At 47.4% G+C, this 22,815-nt stretch overlaps 7 protein-coding genes across 7 annotated transcripts; 5 read left to right on the forward strand and 2 right to left on the reverse strand.

Annotated features, from left to right (window-relative positions):
• Nucleotides 1-116: 116 nt before the first annotated feature.
• On the forward strand, nucleotides 117-3,764 carry TRIVIDRAFT_181669 (uncharacterized protein; the record flags this gene model as incomplete). Its single annotated transcript, XM_014098256.1, has 5 exons — nucleotides 117-298; nucleotides 473-1,047; nucleotides 1,096-1,265; nucleotides 1,316-2,171; nucleotides 2,328-3,764. 5 exons carry the CDS (start codon nucleotides 117-119, stop codon nucleotides 3,014-3,016), a joined length of 2,472 nt encoding a protein of 823 aa, XP_013953731.1.
• On the reverse strand, nucleotides 3,181-5,570 carry TRIVIDRAFT_46230 (uncharacterized protein; the record flags this gene model as incomplete). The annotated part of the gene is made up of 2 exons (XM_014098257.1): nucleotides 3,181-5,321; nucleotides 5,381-5,570. The coding sequence occupies 2 exons, from the start codon at nucleotides 5,568-5,570 to the stop codon at nucleotides 3,181-3,183; spliced, it is 2,331 nt and encodes a 776-aa protein (XP_013953732.1).
• Nucleotides 5,571-7,075: 1,505 nt separating this feature from the next.
• Nucleotides 7,076-9,011, reverse strand: TRIVIDRAFT_224761 (uncharacterized protein; the record flags this gene model as incomplete). Its single annotated transcript, XM_014098258.1, has 3 exons — nucleotides 7,076-7,133; nucleotides 7,197-7,485; nucleotides 7,538-9,011. 3 exons carry the CDS (start codon nucleotides 9,009-9,011, stop codon nucleotides 7,076-7,078), a joined length of 1,821 nt encoding a protein of 606 aa, XP_013953733.1.
• An 807-nt stretch (nucleotides 9,012-9,818) lies between these two features.
• On the forward strand, nucleotides 9,819-10,973 carry TRIVIDRAFT_156525 (uncharacterized protein; the record flags this gene model as incomplete). The annotated part of the gene is made up of 2 exons (XM_014098259.1): nucleotides 9,819-10,501; nucleotides 10,553-10,973. The coding sequence occupies 2 exons, from the start codon at nucleotides 9,819-9,821 to the stop codon at nucleotides 10,971-10,973; spliced, it is 1,104 nt and encodes a 367-aa protein (XP_013953734.1).
• A 1,530-nt stretch (nucleotides 10,974-12,503) lies between these two features.
• Nucleotides 12,504-14,404, forward strand: TRIVIDRAFT_80938 (uncharacterized protein; the record flags this gene model as incomplete). The annotated part of the gene is made up of 4 exons (XM_014098260.1): nucleotides 12,504-12,643; nucleotides 12,706-12,949; nucleotides 13,093-13,541; nucleotides 13,618-14,404. The coding sequence occupies 4 exons, from the start codon at nucleotides 12,504-12,506 to the stop codon at nucleotides 13,988-13,990; spliced, it is 1,206 nt and encodes a 401-aa protein (XP_013953735.1).
• A 1,983-nt stretch (nucleotides 14,405-16,387) lies between these two features.
• Nucleotides 16,388-18,124, forward strand: TRIVIDRAFT_58266 (uncharacterized protein; the record flags this gene model as incomplete). The annotated part of the gene is made up of 5 exons (XM_014098261.1): nucleotides 16,388-16,654; nucleotides 16,714-17,040; nucleotides 17,100-17,374; nucleotides 17,427-18,003; nucleotides 18,089-18,124. 5 exons carry the CDS (start codon nucleotides 16,388-16,390, stop codon nucleotides 18,122-18,124), a joined length of 1,482 nt encoding a protein of 493 aa, XP_013953736.1.
• Nucleotides 18,125-19,843: 1,719 nt separating this feature from the next.
• Nucleotides 19,844-22,337, forward strand: TRIVIDRAFT_67950 (uncharacterized protein; the record flags this gene model as incomplete). Its single annotated transcript, XM_014098262.1, has 3 exons — nucleotides 19,844-19,915; nucleotides 20,540-20,689; nucleotides 20,823-22,337. 3 exons carry the CDS (start codon nucleotides 19,844-19,846, stop codon nucleotides 22,335-22,337), a joined length of 1,737 nt encoding a protein of 578 aa, XP_013953737.1.
• Between the last annotated feature and the right edge of the window lie 478 nt (nucleotides 22,338-22,815).

The following is a 22,815-nucleotide window of genomic DNA, read 5'->3' on the forward strand; positions in this document are numbered from 1 at the left end:
TAGATCCTCCTACAGGTGCATGAACATGTATATAATCCCAACAACGCCAGCCACCTCCAGTCACTTACACATCGCGTAATAATACTTCTTCCCATTTCATTTCCTTGGCCGTCATAATGCCAGATCTCACATTGTCATCACCCGCCACGAGCTACCAGTTGTGCGAGCAATGCCAAAGCCTTGAATTGAGTGTTGACAAGTTCAAGATTGGCGGCGGTAGCAGCTGCAACCCCTCGTCGTCGCAGTCTCTGCGACCAAGCAATGGAAGTCCATTTGTTGCTACCCTAGAATTAATCGAGTCGAGAGCACCCGAGTGCTCGCTTTGCAAAGTCATCGCTTCTGCTATCCCTCCAGAGATTCGCTCGAAGATCAACAGTAGCACAATTTGTCGCCTGGTATGGGAATTGGATGGTCGTGATTCCCTCGATCCCTCAAGCAGGAAACGAACGCGGCGGTTGAGGATTCGCTGGAGCCACGACCGTCTCAAAGCTTATGAAGCATATCTCGTGCTTGCTGCCCCTGCTTCCTACGATGAATCCAACTTAGATTACCCCCTTCTTTTGAATGAGGAAACACAATTCCTTGGTCGACGTATTGGACCGGTGGTCAATAAAAGAAACCTGATTAGAGAGTTCCTTAGGCTATGCGAGACCAATCATGATAAGCGCTGCACCGGAAAACTTGGTATTGAGGATCCCTTTGCTGAGACACTCAAGCAATCATTTTTTGGAGTTATCGACATCCAGAACCAGAACTTGGTTCCACTACCATACACGAACAACAAAGATTACCTTTCGTTCCAACCTTACGCTACAGTTAGCTATGTATGGGGCAAAATCCGAGATCATAGAACAACTTTGAGCAATATACAAGACCGACTCAAATCTGGTGGTTTAGCACAAACCATAGACGAACTGCCCATTGCGCTGAAGCAGAGCATCAATCTGATCAATGATTTGGGGATACGGTACATCTGGATTGATTCCCTCTGCATCATTCAGGACAGTAGCCATTCCTGGAACTTGAACTCTCGCACAATGCATCTAAGTACAGCTTCACCATCCATCCTCAAAGCCACATTCTGACAATCTGCAGTTTATGGCAACTCTACACTTACCATTTGCGCCGCTGATGGTGCTAGTGCTGAAGTGGGCTTGATGGCCATTGACAAGAACCATTCCGTAGAGCAGAACATTGCACAGGTTGCCTCTGACGTTTTTCTCGTGCTGCATCAGTCGCCAGAATCCAACATAGAAGATTCTGTGGTAAGCACTTTGGAATCAGCCAAAATATGACAATTGCTTACTGTGAATAGTGGAATCAACGTGCTTGGACATTTCAAGAGCGTCTTCTCTCTAGGAGATGCCTCATATTCACCAAGGGCCAAGTCTATTTCCAGTGCAGAAGTACTGGAATGTCAGAGGACATCTTTGTCGACAAAACCGGCCAGGGATGGTCTTTGGATCTCACCGGAGCACCCTTGCAGACACTGACGCAGCTAAGACAGAGAGCTCTGTGGTTTTATATCAACTGTGTCGGCTTGTATACCAAAAGGGACCTTCATGAGCCATTTGATATCCTTGCAGCGTTCAATGGAATGTGCAAGCTCATAGAGGGGACACTGAGGTCGCCTTTCACCTTTGGATTGCCAACTTCACATTTCGACTTTGCTCTACTATGGCAACCCGTCGGCAAATCGTCTCTACTTGAGAAACCTCGTTCGAGTGACGAAAAGTATAAGAGTATGAAGTTCCCAAGCTGGTCATGGTGCGGCTGGAAGAGCAAAGGCGTAACATATAACCGCCAAATGGTTGAGGGATGCGTGTCAGATGTGCGTACCTGGCTCAGAGACCACACTTGGATTGATTGGCACATTAGAGACGGTTATGGAACACCACAACGAATTTGGGATCACACTTGGGCAAAGGAGGACCGGAGCACCGAGGAAAGGTGGAGAGGATACCGTGGCAGAGACATTAACAACAACAACAATGACAATAACGTCTACGAAAGATACAGACGCGGTAGTCCATACCGGAGCCGCAGCCGGAGCCGGAGCAGCAACGGAAGAAGCAGAGTTAGGATCCTCAGACGCAGAAGTATGAGTAGAAGCAGGAGCCGGAGCAGAAGCGGGAGCAGGAACCGGAGCCGGAGCAGAAGTAGCAGGAATGGTAGCGATATTTCGCGCCCTGACATGTGGGCACTCCGGGAGCCAACGACAAGTCGTGCGAACAGAGCACTACTCAATAGGATTCCAACCCCCCATGGTCCACGAGAGTATCCGGGATATGATACACACGAGCGCCGCCCCGAATACCTCCACCCAGACCGTGGTAGGGACAATAAGCATATTGTGGTGATCCGTCCACGATCACGAAGCCCGGATATTGACGCTTTCGGCCGTCCACTAAATTCATCGGCTAAAGACCACATCAAGAATTCAGCAAAACATTCCTTCAAGCTTACGTTACCGGAATACCCTTTCCACGTCCCGACGGCTGAATCAAAATGTCGGACCGGAGACCACAGGGAATTTCCAGATCTGCCCATTTTGCAATTCTTTACTTGGTCAAACAAGTTGCGCATTGCTCTCAAAGAGGCAGAAGTCACTCCTGAGATGAAAGCAGAACAACTTATCAATGGCATTACGCCTTCAACGGGCCCACAAGGCGATTCCATCAAGGGACCTCTTCGTCACTGCTATATCATGGACCGGCGAGGTGACCGGTGTGGCTCCATTGTCGTTGACTCGAAATGGCTTGCCAAAGAACCTCTGCCACGCCAATGCCGATTCATTGCCATTTCAGAGGCCAAGTCATTTACGACAGAGGAAATGCCTGAGTGGACGTATTACATTCCCAAAGAGAGGGTTGAGTCGGAATGGGATGTCTATTTTGTTTTGCTCATCGAATATCATGCCCAAGAAGGTGTTTGGAAAAGAGTTGCTCTGGGAAAGGTATTCAAAACGGCATTTACTCATGACGAAGACACATGGAAGGAAATTTTATTAGGCTAGATAATGGCTGTATTCAATCTGGAGGTTAGATACATGTATGTATATAGTAGACACAGGTACTGAGTATATCCATTTGTTCTTGTAACATTTGAATTTATTCCTCCGTTGATTTAATGGGTATCATCATATGCGGTAATAATATCTGTCCATCTGCGTGTACTTCTTTAAGCGCCATCGGCGATATTATACATGCAGTAATCGATATTCTTATTATTGTTTGTTCCGCCATTATTCAAAGCGTAAGTCGGGAAGTTGTACTGTTTCCCACTTGCACCTAGGACTGCAAAACTGAGGATGAAGACCATCACCTGCGTACCACCGTCCAGGGCGGCAGAGATCAGGTAGTTGTACTTGATGAAAAGAGCGGGATGAAACCTGCGGAGATAGAACTGGGCGAATATTCCAAGACCGAAAAACATGAGCAGTGACGAGTTGACGCCGACGCAGAGCACACCGCTATACCAGATAATGATGGATGTATTCACGTCGCGGAAGAACTCGTGCTTGGTTAGTTTCCAAGCCAGCCAGAATGGGATGGGGGCCGCGAATCCGAGCAAGTATGATAATGTGACCCATTGGTATCGGCTGCCCACTGAGAACATATTCTTGGCCAGCGTCCATGCCACGGCCAGAGTATTATACGACTGCACGTTCTGCCCGGACCAGATGTTGGTACCATCTATCGACAATAGGGTCTCTGTCTGGTTGTCCACAATACTGACCATCATCACGTAGTCCATGATGGCTCCGATGATTGTACCCAGCATTTGGGCTGTAAAGGTCGCTTTTGGCGGTAAGTGCGCCAGTTGAGCCAACTTGAGATCGCGCAACAGCCACTGTCCCTGTTGGATGCCGTTGAACCCAAATACAGTAAAGTACATGTTGGCCAACGGCTTTCCCGGCAACAAATAGCCGCCTAACATCTGGATGACAGGCTGTTGATTGAACTGGAAACCAGTGAGGCCCATCTGAGCTCCAAAGAATAGGATGAAGAGTGCAGCAAAAAGATTCGATACAATGAAAGCCCACCAAGGTAAGGTCGACTTGATCGAATACAGGGTTATCATACCGATGACAAATGACAGTACAAGAACGATCCCATACCACCAGTTGGGCACCTCGGTGTACCCGTTTTGCATCATCAACTTGTAATGAGGGTCCACCTCGTCGTTCGCAAGAGCTAGTTGCCGTCGAGTCTCTTCATTCTCGGTGTTATTGATCCATGTTGAGGCGTTTCCAAGCCTTCGCAACTTGGATGGCCGCAAGAACGACCAGCCTTCCTTAATATCGTCATAATTCCATAGCAACATGTGAACAATAGCCGCAGTAATACCAATGTTCGTAGTGATGAGATAGAGCACGTACGATCCAGAGAGGTAAGGGTATCCTTGTTCGGCAACAAGGGTATTGTTGATCGTGTTGTCTGGATTGAGAATAACCGTGAGGTTATACTCGACAAAGTTGGTTGCGTTGGATGAACCATCGTAGAGTAGCTGCGATAGGAATGGGAAGTTCATGGACTGCCACACGTTACCATAGTAAACTCCCATGAATAGCACAATACATATCAAATATCCCACCAGGCTGTTAACGAGAGTGTACAGTGGATACCACAGGGGGGAGTTCAACCCGGCGATATAATTCCAATCAAAGCAAAGGCCGAGAAAACCAAGACCTTCGTTATTCTGCGCGCCTCCAAACAGGTTGGTAAAGACCAAACTGTCTTGCCGGGCTAAACAAGGAATCGAGATACCCTGAAAGATGGGTGCAATCCACAATGGTATAATTTCCCAAATAAAGGCGCCACCAAAGAATGTATAGAAAGATCGGAGGCGCTTCCGTGTCTCAGCTTTATCGCGGTGCAATGTCTCCAGTAACGTGTTGACGGGGATGTTGACGGGCCATAGCATCTTGGTTGGCTGCACCAAGACACTTCGAAGTAGACCGGCGATGCCATATGCCAGGAACTGCGAAGAAATAACGAGAAAAATAGCAGCACCCTGGTTTGGATTCGATCCATAGTATAGGCGCTGGGCGGCAAGAATCTGTGTCGCCACAGCAGATGTTGAGCCCGCTGAACCCATAATCACCATGAATGCATGCTCCTTAGAGTTGAAATCGGCTGGGTTTAGGAAGCGGCATACTCGAGCTACAATGCCATCTCCATCCGGGCGTGGGATGAGTTGGAATGGCAAAGCAAGGATGTATGCAATCACTGTAAGAAAGACAACCGACACATAGATGACTTGGGGCTTGAAATAGAAAATCTCCTGCAGTACAGATGCGAAGATGCATAGGATGAGACCTGAGAGAGGGACAGAGTGTTAGTGGAAGTATGGGCCATAACAACCTGCCCAAGCTTACCAATAAGCATCGCGCGAAATGTCCACGGAGAGTCAGCTGGATTATCGTCCACATGTAGAACGTGTGTGATAAGATCTTTTGCGTTGTCGATTACAGTAACCTCGCCGAAACGATCTTCTTTCCTGACGTCGTAATTGTCATCGTTTTCATCATCGGCATAGCTGATAGCTCTTTCAACTTCCGCACCCATGTCAGGCTTGCCTGTGTTGGTTTTATGCTTGGGTCCTGAATCTCCCAGAGAGCTCTCGTGATGCTTTTCATTCTTGCTTATCTCAATTTTTTCATCTGATAATGAAGTTTCAACAGGTATCTCTTGCTGCGGCCGACTGTCGTTGCCAAGAGGAGAGATGATGTCCTGTTGGCCAGCCATTGTGTTGATAATTTGTTCCCTGCCAATCTTTCATTGAAAAGACAGAAACAAGCCGCATAATTTTGCTTCTAGAAAGGAAATCTTATATATTACACAGATGTTTTAACCAATGGTAGATATCATAATTGGGTTTACGTTTCACATAGCAGAGTGTAGTGAGATGGCAAAAGTTCCAACAGCTTATCGAACCCCGCGTTGCCGGTTCCAGAAATATTTCCTGAAGAGGGAGGAGGGCATAAGACTTTTAACATACTGTACAGATTGCTAAAGGATCTTTTTTATCCCTCCCGGCAACAAAACTCCGATTGCCCACCGCTCATTCGCTCTGAGCCTGCAAATGAGATGTTGATCCGTGCATAAATACACGTTCTAGCTCGAATGGGGGACACTCCCGCCTGATTGCCGGCCGATTATCCGAATTATGTGGTGCCACTACGTTAGCTCACTTTGTTAGAATCTGGGAAAAAAAGTGATAGAAGGGTTGAAATAATACAATTGTATATCCATGGCTATGAAGACTGCTTTTTATTGCCCTTATGAAGGCAAGCATAAATACGAAGCGTGGTTGCCGATGAGCCGTGAGTGATCGGAATTGGCCCACATGAGCACGCAGGGTTAGCGACCAAAAGTCCGCGAATAGCTTCGGTTGCTAATGGTGTTTTTAATTATAAAGAATTCTTTATTATCAATTTCGCAGTGTAATTTTGTAGTGTCTAATTTTTAAGAGTTAAGTTTATATGGTGTGATTTTCCTTTGTAGTCCCTCAGTCTTCATCATATTTGCTTCATGACCCCTTTTGTATCAACTCCATTTCTCTATACCACCGTCGAACTCTCCTCTATTTTTCTCTATATGCCTCTATATAATGTAAAAAGTATAAATGATGTGATCAGATAGATAACGGATTTCAGCCATTTCATTCATTTTGGGCTAACTGTGCTGGGCTTGATTTGTTGTCCGTAGTTTGTGATTTTGATCGGCATTGTTCTTTGCCACGCTGGCGCCGATTTCTGCAGTGTCGTATGAAGAGGGAACATCTTCAGAAAGCTGACTGGAAAAATTCAGATTCTGAGTCTTCCAATCTATAGATTCATCCAATAGTTGATAACTTGTTGTTGTTAATTGTGTGGGAGGCGACTGGGTTCTTTCGAGGCGTGAAGCATAACTAGTTGCTAAAGAATGTAAAGAAATTAAAGAATCCTGTGTGCCTTCACTGGGATGGTTTGGTATGGGGCCAGTTGGACAATCACCGGAAATGTTTGTGCTGCTGAGGAATCATGTGTTACTCTCAATGTTCCATGCGCATAACAGCCGATAATATCTTCTTACTTTGTGGTATCAAACAAATCATCCTCCAGCCAAGGAGTCTCATAAAACGATGCACTGAGAAACTCGTCAGTGTTCCAATGTTACTTCAATGACACTGAGGAGTTTCCTTTTCCGTACTTTACGTTGTGCGCTTGTGTCCTTGGCCAATATCGGGATAAGCGTCTGGTAAGCCTGGAATATTTGCGATCTCTGGTCAAAGGGCCGGGTACAGGAGATGAGACGAGCCCCATGAATATTTCCGGGTTTCCATTGGAAGCGGGCATCATCTGCGAAATCTGCTCCAAAACCGGCTCCAATGGAATGACGTATAGTTCTTGAAAGTAATTGATTCCAATGACATATCCGTATGGCTTCTTCGTAATTGAATCTATTACGAGGGCCCCACTGTCCCCCACAGACATTTGACCTATACACATGCGATTAGCAGCGGCATTAGTAAGTGAGTTGGAAATTAATACTTGAATCTACAAGAGAAACGGCCCAAACCTTGCACAGGGAGCCAAGATTGTTGGAATTGGCGATAAACGAGGGTATGCTGGAAATAGTGCCATAGAGCGGGCCCCGAGATGTGACGACCTGCACATCTCGGCTTTGATATCCCAGACCAGGGACATCGTGCATTGCTAGATCGATTTTATCCGCCTCCCACTGTTCGCTCTTCCCAATCTCTATCAACGCCCAATCCAGATTGGGATCGTTGTTCCACTCCGGTCCTTGAGATCGGCCCCAGACCCGATTAGGGTTGATAACAACTTTGGCTTCAGAAGTATCCATAAAGCCTTCGGATTGGTCATGTGCATTTCCTGGGAGACCCGTGTATTGTCTGATCACTTGAGGTAATTCGTCTTGTTTATCCATGTTATCATATTTCCTAAGTTCAGATAAGTCGTACTCTACAGCTCCAAACCTGAGTATATCCCGATTCCGTTCTTCATCTTCATCTTCGTTTAGAGCATGTGACGTGCCAGCAACAGTCCCCTCATGCTCAGTATCTCTCTCACTGTTTTCGTCATCCTCTTCAAAAGCATGAGCGGTCGTTAAAACAAAAATTGTGTCATCCACATTTGGAAATCTGATGCCGCAGGTAATGGTACAAATCCTATCACCAGCATCATCCGATAGCAATGCTCCAGGAATATACGAATCCTGGATTCGAATGCTGAGACTATCCATTGGACGTCCAAAATAACTGAATTCAGGCCCACTAAACCAGTAGATGTCGAAACATGGATTTGAGCGGTATTGCCGCCGAATCCGCGGGCAACTTAGAAGGTGTATGATCTCCCGGCCTGTCTTCTCATCCGTCTCGGGGTGATATATCAGGATTGAAGGCTTAGCGTTATTAATACTACTGCCGCACATTTTTAACTTATATTCCGTCATAGCTGGGTGCTTAAGAGCCATGGGTCTGTACTCATGAAGATTTTGTTTGAATATATCCATGATAACTGGGAATCGAATTTGGTGACCTATGCTGAGGCATTCATCTGCATGCGGAAAAGCATAGACATAACTGCCACTTTTATTTTTATCCTCACCAGGGATTCTCACGGGATCACGGTACTGATGCTCCAATTGCTGGCCTATTGAATTGACTTCCGTTGTCGAATTCGAAACCGTTATTCCCGCATCTGAGTTAACGCCCTCAGGGGATACGTTCGATTGTACTTTGACAGCAGATGTTGTTGATCCCGTGATAGAAGGCTGCGCTGACGTCAATGTGGCTTGCGAACTAGAGCCATCTCTGAATGGCCGGCTCTTGAACCTTTTGGCAGGTCGGTCGAGGCTTTCACTTCGTGGTCTCTTCTTTTCAGAAGAGTCCAGAGCCACCACTTCCACCGGTGTATGAGATGGTACAGATTTGGCGCCCCAATGTAATTTGAAGAATATATAATCGAATTTTTGAAAATATGGTCTTATTTGCCAGTTCATCTTCGGATAAAACAGCCTGAATTATCGTAATATGTGCAATATTGAGTGACAGCTAGATTAAGCAATATCTGATATTATTAACTACGGACACTCCGTCTACTAAATGTATCTGAAGGCGGGGAAGCAAACTTTCAAAGGCAATCAAAAAAGAGGCGGTGGAGAACTACGGTTCTCCTCACGAGGCTCTGTGATGACTGGCATTAGTATGGATGATCTGTATCTAAACGATTGGTCCAAATATGGTCCTTGTGGCTTGGTTGCAGAAGAGCTATGCATGTCGCGGTAATATTGAATCCATGAGCCAATGAGATTGCAGATGCAACATTTACATGCTTGCAGTCAACCAACATGCAGTTGCATCGAATCCTTCAGCGGCTGTGCGCGATCAAATATCGGTGGGATTGGCGGTGGGATTGGCGGTGGGATTGGCGGTGGGCGCGGCCTACAACAAAACGCCTTATCTTCTTCAAGCCGTTGCATCTCGATCTAGTTATCGTCAAGATATGTATATATTTGGTCTAAACATCCAGTTATATATTTCATCTCCCCCTCATAAGTCACATACGAAGCGGGTACATGATCGAGTCTTCAACTAGCCAAGCAAAAGCGTAAGAGGAATAATAATTAAAATGAAAAGAATAATATAGGGAACTATATCTATGTCTCCTTTTTATATATATAAATCTACCTGGACCTTCCTGTACTTACTTGCATCTCTATATCTGACTTCGCTACTCTCGAGAGGCTTATTAGAATTACAGGGTATCTTTTTTTACATTCTTGGTTATTTGGACATTCGCGATCAATATGAAACTTGACACTCTGAGCTCTTCCCAAGCTACATCCATCGACGATGCTGTTAAAGCTCTTTGCAAAGTAGCCGAGCCCGCCGAGCCTCAGTTTGTGGCCTTTCGCCGATTTTATCAAGAGATAACACATTTTGATCAAATTGGCGACATTTCGATCTCTATCAATAAACCGGGGCTGACATCTCATGCCGATGTCCTTCAGGCAGTTTCCAGGTTAAAATCCCAATACAAAATAACATTGGATGAGTTTCAGAAAGATGCGTTTCCGGATCGTTTGCCTAAGGAGAGAGAAAAAGCGGTAAAAACTACCGTTCAGCTGGCATTTATGATCGACCCTTTTTCAAAAGATGGCTTCCCCATGGCCTACGGAATGGAGAACGATGTTTTCCCAGTTAAATGGCTCCCAGACCAGACTTTTATTCAGTTTTTCAATACCGCCTTTCCCACTGATCCGCTAGGCTTGTGGCACTCTGCGATAAAAAACCGCAGCTTGACCGCGTGGAAGCTCAAACGAAGAGTAGGGATTCAAATATTTCCCACCAACGACCTGGCTCAACATCTGGTGTACAATCCTACGATGAAAACTTTGGCTGTGTTCCATCAAGTAGAGTACCTCAAGGCTCAAATTGGGCTCACGAAGCATAGAAGCCTAGATGAGAGTGCAGAGACTAGTTTTGCCAAGTTAGACCACCCTGTCATGAATATGTAGCCAATAGCTAATTGTGCATACAGTGGGACTTTGCCTCCACAGCTCCTACTTGAGACTCTCTATTCGATCTACTATATACTCATCCCGCTGTCAAATTGCAACAAGTCGCTTAAATTGGCAAAAAAGCTTACACGAGCGAATAACGATATATATTCTACTTTTGATCCTAATCTCCTTGCGAATGATGGCATGATTCGTCAGGGGCTGGGTGCTCTCAAGTTTATATACTGGGCAAAGAGGTTGAGGGTTCTACAAGCGATTTTGAAGCACCCGCCGCCGTCGAACAATATTGTGTCGTGGTTTGAGAGACACACGTCGGAGAGGAATGCAATCACGGTTGCAATCCTCGGTCTGTTTCTTACGGCGCTATTTGGGCTGCTCAGCTTTTTGGTAGGAGTTGCTCAGCTTGTGGTTTCACTAAAACAAAGCAACCTCAATTCTTAGCTCTACTTGCATGTATTAGACACATATGTTCTCTTCTCCCGTCGCTTTCTTCTGCTACTACTGGCATCTTTTATCACTAGTCTGTTTCTATTACCGCAAAAGCTTTCAGCTGTCAATCATCACTCTCATTAACTTCTCATACTATGTCCTCTGGTGGCATTCATGCTCCGCACTGGTGTGGACGTACCTACATGTATCCAACTTTAGTGGCATGTGAATGTGGGCTGACCACTCCTACGAATAGCCAATGCTTATCGACCATTTGATTCCAGAATTAAACCTGTGTTTCATCATTTTGCCATGTACCGTGACTCCAACCGCCTTCCAAGTGCCCGTATTTATTTGTGCTACCCGATTCACGGGCACATCTCCATCTCAGTGAACATAAAGGCTCCTTGTCACCGCCTGCCGGAAATAGCAGGCGGGGTACTGCATCGGCGAGCCACCGCAAATACGAGCTTTGCGATATTGGGAAGAATTGCATGACCCGCGCAGAGAGAGGCATGTGATCAAGTCACTTCCCAGCAGGTCTCACAGCTGCAGAGGCACATGTATGACAGAGGGCCTTGATAGTGAGAACATCGTCGTCACAAGAGTACGTGTAGAGATGATCTTTTTTGAGTAGAGAAAAGTATGGCCACTTGTTGAATCAGTACCTGCGGAACAAGTCCCGTCATATGTCCGGCCATCCGCCGCCGTTTTCAGTCACCGCCCAAATGACTAATGCGCCAACTCCAGCCAAATGCCAGACATCATCTCCATTCTGTAGCCACTTTATTGCCACGACGACCACTTTACCGTCGCACCAACTTGCGCTGCCAGCGACTCACGGGCTCTGGAAAACCCCGAGGCTCCCGCTAAGCCTCCCAGCAACTTGGCTTTGGCTAGTCCCAGGGCTGAACAAATCGCCGCGGTTGGGCCAATAGCGCTAACACCATGACAGACAGCTTGGAGCTAGGCAGAAGCAGGGAGCGAATAAGCAGCTGCAACACCTGCGTCATCATGTGCTGCGTCGAGCTGGCCAAACCTTCACCTTACACCGTCTGACCTCGACTGACTCAAAGCGGAAAAGCGAACAGCAGACGGCTGCTCTGACGGCTCTCGAATCTCTCTCCGTTGGCCTGCTGCTCTGTCTGGCACCTGACTGAAGGCCGAGTCGCTCAGCTGCCCTGACTGGCCGTTTGCCCTAGCCAAGTCGATCGAGGCTGTCGGCTCTCCACACCCGTGGCATATCCTATCAGGAAAGGCGTTGCCTGGCGGGCTGAGCTGCCTGCCTGACCTGGCCCAATAGCTGCTGCGAGGCGAGCTTCACCACCAGGAAGCCACATCACCGCCTCTCTTCTGGAGTGCCCTTGATCTGCCTTGAGGCTCATGCCAGACTGCTAGGCTTGGCTTTATTGCGCATCTTGATTCATCGCTACTCCGTGGACAGACCGTCTATATATACAAGTATTCTCTGACATTACGCTTATGGCGGTTGACAAGGATACCGAGGGGTCCGCGATCAACATTCCCGCTCCCGCAGCTGCCATGGGACTCAACGAAGCCCCCGGAAAGGGCTCTGCAAATTCCCAGGATGTTCATCCATCGGGCAAGAGACCCCATGGTCGAGCGGTGCAGATCCTTCGAGGACTAGCTCTCGCGGTTTACTTCCTTACCTGCTGTGTGACGTACGTTTGCGCTGTGGCCCGCGTTATGAGCTTGAGTAGAATCAATGCTTACTGAGATGCAGTATTGTCGTTTCGCAACTACTTGGGTGTTGGCTATATTTCGTGAACCGCGAGATATACTACGACTATATGTCCATGACCAAGCGGTGGTTTGCCATCGTCGTAACTTGGATGACGCAGATTTGGGGCCCGACAACGATCCGAATCAGCGGCGATGAGTCGGTAGCGGGAGAAATCCGTCCTATGGAAGGTGGTGGAGTCCAATTCAACTTTCCTGAGCGTTTGGTGATGATAGCGAACCACCAGGTAAGAAGCCTTGGAATGCGGTGACATCGACACCTGTCAATTCGCCATTCCCACCTGCAATCTCATTTATACGAGCACACTTGGTTTTGACCTTTTGGTTTTCTTCGAAAATGTTTCAAGAGTGAGCTGACCAGCCTCAACAGATTTATACCGACTGGTTGTACCTCTGGTGGGTTGGCTACGTCAACCGAGCTTCGGCACATGGCCACATCTTCATTATCCTGAAGCAGTCGCTGCAGTACATCCCCATCATTGGCTGGGGCATGACGTTTTACAGCTTCATCTTCATGTCTCGAAAGATGGCAACGGATCAGCCTCGGCTTGCCTATCGACTGGGGAAGCTGAAGCAGACCAGGACGGATCCCAGCGGGAAGCAATACCGCATACCCATGTGGTTGCTGTTGTTCCCCGAAGGCACCAATATTTCCGGAAACGGTCGACGAAAGTCTGCCAGTTGGGCAGAAAAGAAGGGGTGGAAAGATCCTGAGCACGTGCTGCTCCCGCGTAGCACTGGCAGCTTCTTTTGTCTCAACGAACTCAGAGGAACGGTGGAATATGTCTACGACTGCACAGTGGCGTATGAGGGTGTCGGGTAAGTCTCCTGAGATGGTTTGATTCAATCAAGGAAACCGTGATATGCCAAAGATGGCTAACTGGTAATGTCGTAGACGAGGCAAATACGGCGAGAACATCTTCACTCTATCTAGTACCTACCTCCAAGGTCGACCGCCCAAGTCTGTCAACTTCTACTGGCGACGATTCAAGCTCTCAGACATACCTCTCGACGACGCAGACGAATTCGACGCCTGGCTGCGTGCAGAGTGGTATAAAAAGGACGCGCTCATGGAACAGTACCTGACAACAGGACGATTCCCCGCCATGGCTGGATCCAAGGTCGACTTTATTGAAACCAAGGTCCAGACGAAGAGTCCTTTGGAGATTCTGCAGATTTTCTCCGCTGTTGGCATTGCTGGTCTCGTTTGGCGTAATGTGCAGCGATTTGGTGGTGCGGTTGCTGGAAGATTCGGCTTCTTCGTGTAGAGATGGTGCCGTTATCGAATGGACCGTGGCCCGGTTATTCAGCATCTCCGCCTTCAACTTTTTCCTAAGTATTTTCTCGACAGTATGAGGTTTTCATTAGCGTTATCATGGCATGCTTTCAGTTTGGCACGGGTTTCGTCTTTTCTTTTCTTGGACAGTCAACGGGGTGGTAATCAAGCCGGCGAATAATACAGAAGATCAATGCAAGCTTTGGGTGTCTTCTGTTGGTGTGGAGTTTTGAGAAAGGGCATTTCCTTGGGCGAGCCATGAGTTGCCGAGGCATCGTATACCATGGTGAACGGAAGGAATCGGGTTTGACTGGGCTTGGCTTGTTTGACTTCGATTGATTGGAGTCTATTGGATTTAGTACCGCTTCTAAGTGGCAATAGTAGATAATGAAGCATTCATCATTGGACAGTCTGTTGCTCAATCTGTTGATGCCCGAGGAGGATGAAGCCAGGATGAGGGGACAACGGGAGACGGAAGGACCAAGTCGAGCGATGAGTCGCCGCGTCACCAAGCCTCGAAACGCCAGGTTGACTGAATCGCGGATGGAATTGGTTAAGAAGGGCTGGTGACTGAATGCCAAGGATAAATAGTCGCAGCTTGGACTAACCGGAAGGACAAGATCCTTGCGGAGAAGGAATATCAGCAAGAGAGCAGCAAATCGGGGATTTTCTAGCAAGTCTCTTACTGATGTTGGCGCTGGGTTCCAGTTATTTTCATGCAACAGTTTGGAGTAAGTCTTGCTTGAGCTGAAGTTTGTTTGTTGAAGTTGGCTTAGCTCTAGTAAAGGGCGGACAGAAGAACAGGGGGGAGAAGGCGAGCCTCGGCATCTTCAGTGCTTTACTCGCATCTCATTGGATTGGGGGAAGAAAAGAGGGGAAGAAGAAGGTGGCGTTTTTAAGAAGTGCGGAGAGAGTCTGGGGATGTTGTTTTGGTTTTCGGGTGTGGAATGAAGGGGTCTGAGATTGTGGGTGTGCACTGACTCTTGTTGTTTCTCATAGGATGGATGTGATGATGGATGTGGTGATAGTATCAAGATGGGATCAAGATGGATGGCGCAGTTTTGTGTTGCAACATGCAAAATGCAGATGCCAGTACTACATAGCATCTCTCATCCGACGATCCATCAACCGACTCCTTCGCTTCCTGGTGCTACACGGAATCCTACCCATTCCCCTGCACCCCAGCATGAAGCGCCACGCATGCATCGCCAAATCTGACCCAACCTGGACAGAAGCCCAAGACCCTAAATAAAGCATCGCCTCTTTTGTTGCCTTTCTAACGTTGGGATATGCACGAGACTAGCTGTTTAAGCTACGCGGCTAGGGTCCTTAGAGTCTTGTCTAGCTTGCTTCCCCGCGGATGGGCAAACTTCCAAATACGGAGATGATGGCCGGGTTGAGGTTATTGTGACACACAAGATTTTGTTTCGTGGTTTACGACTATAATGCTACTGTATGTTGATAGACAGTTGTCAACGAGATAATGCTTACCGTAATCTTGCAGTCTATGCTTCTGTGGATCGTATATGCTCAGGTACTGCTCACTTATCTGAATGCGAGATATCGTATCTACAGTATTGCCGAGTGCTGATGTCTCACGCTGCCAGACTTGGGCCTCGTAACCCCTGTAGCTCCCCTATTCGAAATCCCCGTCATCCATACCCGGCCGGCAATGCATATCTCAACCAAGACAAAATCTCACCTCTTGCTCACTCTGCATCATAGCCAAATTTGCCCGCCTTTTTGCTAGCGGAAACATGGGTGTACTTTCCCCCGATGCTGGTTGTACCCTTGTCTAAGCATAAAATAGGCTATTACTAGGTACATACCTGGTAGGCCCAGAGCGGCCCAGAATCTGGACCCCACTTGGAAAAGTCTGGGGGAGGAGGCCCGGCTCTTTTTTGTTTTTCTTGGCGAGGACCGGGATGAGGGATGGCTTGCGAGGACGGGCTCTATAGTTACTCCTAGCTGTTGTCTCTGAGGGTGAGGGGAAGCAAAACGGGCTCTCTTCGTTGGCTCGCCACATGGGATAGCTGGGCTGAGCATGGCCGCTAGCACAGGACTCGGAGGAACTAGGGTTGGCAGCTGTAGGCTTGATATGACTCGTCCGCGTGGGATATACTATTAATGCCATGGGCAGTGAGATGCGGAATATGCGCCGAGCTGCTGGGGGGGTTGATCTTGGCAACGCATAGACTCGTACGTATAGGTATATATACGTGTACGTGATTCTCCCTGCCGATCCATTTCGTGTGTCTCTCCGTGTCTCTCGGGCGTGGCAACACGAGTTCCTTTTCAACTACTTTTTTATTTTTCTCATTAGTTTCCCTCATCATCACTACGTCGCTGCCTCTTGCTATTATTCGCAAAGCGCGAGGAATCAGACACAATGGCTGAATCAGAGAAGCCCGGCTTCGAGGAAGCGGCGCTTGATAAGTCCCGTGACTCTGAGAGCAATGCGCAGGGAATCTCCCTTCAAGAGTCGGATTTCGGCTTCACTCCCGAGGAGCAAAAGAATATTATCAAGAGGATTGATAGAAGACTTGTCGTCATTTTAGGCTTCATGTATACAGTGAGTTTGATGGACAGGACAAATCTCGGCTCCGCAAACATCGCGGGAATGTCCAAGGAGCTCGTCCTCATCAACAACCGCTATGTAAGACTTCCCTCAACACCACATCTCACAGAACAAAATGCTCATATAGCACGTATTAGAATATTGCCAATCTCGTCTTTTTTACTACATACATTGTCTTCCAGCCTCCTTCAACTGTTCTTATCCGTAAGATTGGGCCTCGCACCCACCTGGCTGTCATCACGCTGCTCTGGGGCGCCGTCATGATTGGCATGGGCTTTGTCAAGAATTTCGAGCAACTTGCGGCGATGAGAGTAATTCTTGGTGTCCTCGAAGCGGGATTTTTCCCGAGCTGTGTCTACCTTCTTTCGACCTGGTATACACGTTACGAGGTTGGAAGGCGATATTCCATGTTTTATCTCTTGGGCTGCGTCGCCTCGGCCTTTGCCGGTATCCTTGCCTATGGTGTAAGTCATTTAATGTTATGTGTTCATGGAGTATTAATAGAAACTTATAACATCAATAGCTCATGCAACTCAATGGTCGTGAAGGCCTCACCGGCTGGCGCTGGATCTTTATCATCGAAGGCACCCTCACATGCGCCCTCGCCGTCATCGGTTACTGGCTCCTTGTCGACTTTCCCGATTCAAAACGTCTGACATGGAATTTCCTCGGTCAACGCGAGCTTGACTGGGTCGTCCACCGTATTCAGCGCGATCGCGGCGATTCAAAGATACCTCCGTTCAACCTCCGCAAGTTCCTTGGCGCTGGTACTGACTGGAAAATTTGGGTTTACGCATTGTAAGTCTTCTCACCATCACATGTCATAGCCAGGAGGCTAAAAAGGAAACAGGATTTTCGGATTTTCGACCACAATCACTTATTCGCTGGCTTTCACCCTCCCCCTGATTTTAACCCGAAGCCTCAAGTTTTCCGTTGGGGCATCGCAATGTCTTGTTGCTCCACCGTACGCCCTGGCTGGTATTGTGATGCTTCTTGGCGCCTGGGTTGGTGATAAGCTAAAAATGAGAGGCCCCATCATCATCTTCAACATGGTACTCTGCCTCATCGGATTGCCCATTATGGGCTGGGCTCCTCATCCCGGTGTTCGTTATTTCGGCGTCTTTCTTGTCACGGCTGGTGCCAACGCCAATATCCCCGCTACCATGTCACTACAGGCGAACAACGTGCGCGGGCAGTGGAAGCGAGCGTTTTGCAGTGCTACTCTCGTTGGGTTTGGAGGCATTGGAGGCATTGCGGGAAGTCTTGTCTTTCGTGAGCAAGATGCCCAATCCGGTTATAAGCCCGGCCTCTATGCCTCAATAGGATCCTCTCTATTAATTATTATTCTGGTTCTTCTCCTCGATTTTGGCTTTTGGAAAGCAAACACCAAAGCAGACAGAGAAGGCATTTTGCTTGAAGATCATGATGTAAGTTCAGCCAACTGAGGAGAGACAAGCAGCTCGGCTGTTTGTTTTCCTCATATCTCAGAATAAATAACTGACTTGAGCTTAGGAGGATGCTGGACCCGATTTCCGATACACATATTGATCAATCTGAAGGATTTAGGTGTATAGAGATCTCTGTGTATATATAGTTATTATCAGAGTAGTGTAAAAGCCAATACTCACTTATGAACAAGTGGGACACATTGAGACCAATAAAAAATACTGTAATTCCTGCTAGTTCACCTCACCCTATGTCTATGCTGGCATCATGCGCAGGAGAGGGGAAATGGCGCCAGTAGCGCCACAAAGAGAAGAACGAAAGAAACTCTCCTCGCCCAAAAGATCTGTCAGTCTGATGCCCAGGCTAGAAAACAAAAACGGGTAAACTTGGCCAAGCAGGAAGCAAGCAAGGCGCGAAAGGAAGAAGAACTGGTCAAAACGCAAGAAGAGCTGGAAAGAGAGTATCCCTTCGCGAGCAACGGAGTCGTATATATGAAGTGAGAATTAGAGATGCCAAGAAATGGAAAACAAGAACGGTGAGAAAAGGTTAGTGCGACGGTATGAGGCAAGTAAACGGACGGCATCGTTGTATGCGCTGCAGCTTGAGGTGGCAGAAGTGAAGGATGTTCCAAAGAACAATATCTTGATGACTCCTGGTAGAACACGCAAGGCTGAGGGAAGGTTTGAGATATCCAGTGAGGCTTCTCGAACGGACTCAACTGTCAGACAGCTGGCAACAGTAGGCATATGGACTCTCGAGATGCCCATACAGCTGTCAAAGATTGCTTTAGATTTACTCGGTTTCTATGTGTTGTGCCTGTTGCATTATTTCACTTATTTTCAACCCTTCTCACTACTTCTCCCAACATCCCGCCATAGAATCAAGCACTATCAGATAGCTTCAGACCAACAGCGTGAAAACCAGCGCATTAAAGCGACAGTGAACAAAGAGATGCTCACAGACGATGTACATACCACGATCAGACCTATCGCCAGAGGCACCATAATTCCACACAAGGAGACTCAGACAAGCAATGGCGATGATTCGATGCTCATGCAAAGGCAAGTCAAACTAAGATAGTAACGAGTACTCTATTGCTAAGTGTTCTGCTGGGTATTTGCAGGTGCCATGGACTCGTTGGCAAATACGTCATAGCTAGCCGTACGCTATTTTCATTTCCTCCAGGAGGTGAGTGGTAGGAAATATTTCTCTCAGTGCGAGGGATTCTTCGTTATTGATCGGGAAGCGGCTCCAAACCGTCGGCGAAGCCAGTGACTCAATCCTACATGTACATACCTAGGTACCCTGCGGAAGACGGGGTCGAAGGAGACAAACGTATTGCTTCCTCTCCGTTTCCAAAGCGTCAAAGAGGCCGGCTACTCAATCCTATCTCTGAAAATGACAGCCAAGATGACAGCGGCACTTTTCTCTCTCCGCCAGTTAAGGACAGCGTCCGAGATGATGGCAGTGTTATTTTCCCTCCATCCCCTCATAGTGACATACAAGGTTGCATCGCTGTTTTAGCATATCCTTCCCTCAAGCCTCAGCCCAGACTAGAGTTAACCCCATGTAATAGCGAAGTGTAAGGATAAAGCTTGGAGGTCGTGCTTACCATCTATAGGCTCATCCAAGGATATTATTAACAGCAAGACCACCGATTAGATCAAAGTCTTTCTATACGTCTCTCGCACTACATCCAAGGCAGAAGTGGACATCTACGGAGCAAGTTTCCATGGCAATACACATCAGCATTTACTAATAACAAAAGGATTCGCAAACGGAGTTACCCAACATCGTTGATTGACCCTATCACGCTCCAAAATGATATACACCGATCCAGCTGGCAAAATCATTATCTTAAGATGGATGGCCATCGGCAAGAACCTGGAAGAGGTACGAGCATTCTTAAATTATCATGTTGCTACAACGCCATGGCAATGCCATCAGCACCCTTTGGCCCAGTTATGCACATCTAGCTACCCAGCCTGGAGAACTTAGAAAACCAACATTCATTTTGGGTAGGTGCTAGTATATGCATGTATACTCACTGTATACACCGCTATACACCATCGTGGAATATCTAACAGGGAACAAATAACCTAAGCCATCGCTTACAAATTAAGCAACTCGGATGTTCAATCAACATATACACAGCGGATATGATCTTATTCCGCAACCAGTCGAAGAATCCTTCTTAGAAATGGACGTTGGACTAGTTTGGCCAAACATTTTGTGCCACCGCATCGACTTCAACTACAAGATCATGAAGTCACAATTGAAGCGGAATGCTGCATCATGTAAAAAGAAGTGTATTGTATCTAACTATTGGAAAACCCCCCACAACAAAGCTAAGATTATGCATACACCCTCTCTGCATTCACTTTACGTAAAGGGTGGGAAAGGTTAGAAATGTACAGACAAGGCGCAAAAGGTCTTTTCGGCTCAAACACGGAATAGACTGCTCGAGTGTTAAAACGAAATTTGAGGTTCTTAACATTGTTATACTCGCTCTCCTAGTCTACGACTCTCGATAGTCAATGTCTGCATGCTGAAAGTGACGTTCGCGTCAAACGGATTGACATGGTGATTCCTGGGAAAGGTGTAAGGCTGATGAACCCCCTGGTCTGGGCGGGACGGCTGCCAACAAACGCATGGAATATTAGCCAGGTGCGCAGTTCTTGATTTATTTTTTTCGTTTCTTTTTTTATTAAATGGCATCCGATTCACTAACGTCTGAGCATCCTCTCTATTCTCTTGCTCGCCTTCTCCCCGTCTCATGCACTTCAACACGACTTTATAGTCCTTGACGAACGCGATTCTACAGCATCAATACGCACGTCATATCCCTCAAAACGAATGGTATTGCGAGACGATCATGGGCAAAAAACGCTATGATATCTCAACGGTCGAGGTTTCGGACCCTCCCGAGGGATGGACTGAGAGAGATTTGGAGAGAATACAGCTGAAGTACAGGACTTTGCAAAAAGGATACAAAGGTGCTGACGCTATAGACACCATGAACCTGAACTCGGATGAAGAACAAAAATATTGCCAGACCCTGGTCGACGGCGCGTTTCAGCTTCTTCGTCTCCAACCCGCGGACTACCCAGACTGTTTCAAAGCGTGCGTCTCCAAATGCATAGATACGCGTGCCCTCAAAGCACATAAATGGAGTTACTGGGGTGGTTACAAGGATGTGTATGTCAAGATAAAGGGCATCGTGGATGCATCCGAGCAACAGGGCAAGTATCATATTTTGCCGGCTACAAGCGTCGTGGCCTCGATTGTTGTCAAGTGTCTTCGAATGATTGACACGGATGGCACGGATGCTCTTACACAGCAAATGATCAAATACAAGGTCTTCGAGTTTGCGCACGCATCAGTCAAGTACTTCAAAGAGGGTGGAAACATGATTATGCCGACCAAGCACGCTTTGCCGAACTGGAAGCCCAAAGATAAGAGCCAAATAGCGGACAAGGACAAGGCTGGAATCCCTGATGACTACAATGAGATGGCTATTACCCAATCAATCTCGCGTACATCCGTTGAGGTGGATGGCACCAAGAAACAGGCTGGTATTATGCTTGAGAGCGAGCCGTCCGAGACGCCTTTCTACAGGCCCCGGGAAGCTACACCATGGCCGACGGCAATCACGGCAAGTAAGAATATTACCAGGGCGCAGGCAATGCAAGTGATCACACCCTATTGCAGCAAGATACAGAAGGAGATTTGGTCATCAGCGGTCAACGATGAGTTTGCAGCAGTTCTCAGCAGGGAGATAGTCATAGTATTGCCCAACACGTACAAGAAATGGCTGAAAACATGGAGTAGGCAAGCAGGGAAACCAGAAATCGAGCTGTGGGTGAAAGAGGCTACCGAAGACCTGGAGACGTACGAATGGGACGAGCCGCAACTGGTACAGAGACAGCCTCAGTTGTCGGCCAGAGAGCCAATCTTCATGATCATCGACGAACTCGAAGAAATGCAACATAATGAAAACGTCAAGGGTAGCGAGGTGCATCGCAAGCTTCGTGACGGAACAGCCATGATCCGCCGTTATATTTTAAGAATGGAGGAGAAGTGGAAGGCAAGGGCGTACGCCGATGTCCACAAGGAACTATATGATGGGCAAATAGCCATCCAGACCGAATTAAGTTCCATCCGTCGCTTACTAGAAGAAAACAAGGATCGACGTCACCGGAAGAGAGGCTACTCTCACGTCAGCAACATGGTGGACGATGCAGAGGCACAGGCGAATGACAACAATGCGGAAGCAAAGGTACCAGATGCCATGGACGAGGACATGGAGGACTAGTATAGTAAGCCGACGATATTTTGTCCCATGTCATGGGTTCGTTAGTATGGATTTGCGAGATGGGAATCTCTATGAGGTTTGGTTTAAGGCATGGATAGTTATGACGGGACGGCAATCGGGCCGATGAAAAGTTTGTGTTTTTTTCCCTGTAAGGTGGCAGTGATTGCACCATCAACTAGGTGAGTTGAGTAGTAGTTAGTATGACGTATAGATCTCATTTATGAGCCTCTCTTAGTCAGTCGTCCTTAAGGACCTGTTAGTTATAGTACATTTCAGTTGATCCATCAGCCTCATTGTCCCATCTATCAGTCGCTCAGTGAGAATCAACATCTCCATGCCATTTCTGTGTATAAGAGACATCTTTAGAAACTTATATTATAGGATAAGATAGAGCAACGTGGTACACAGTTGTGACCTTTAAGATATCGCGGACTGATGGCCGTGAAGATCATTGATTCGCTCGTGTTACTTGAGGCTT

Source organism: Trichoderma virens (assembly GCF_000170995.1).
Source record: "Trichoderma virens Gv29-8 chromosome Unknown TRIVIscaffold_83, whole genome shotgun sequence".
Classification (NCBI taxonomy): domain Eukaryota; kingdom Fungi; phylum Ascomycota; class Sordariomycetes; order Hypocreales; family Hypocreaceae; genus Trichoderma; species Trichoderma virens.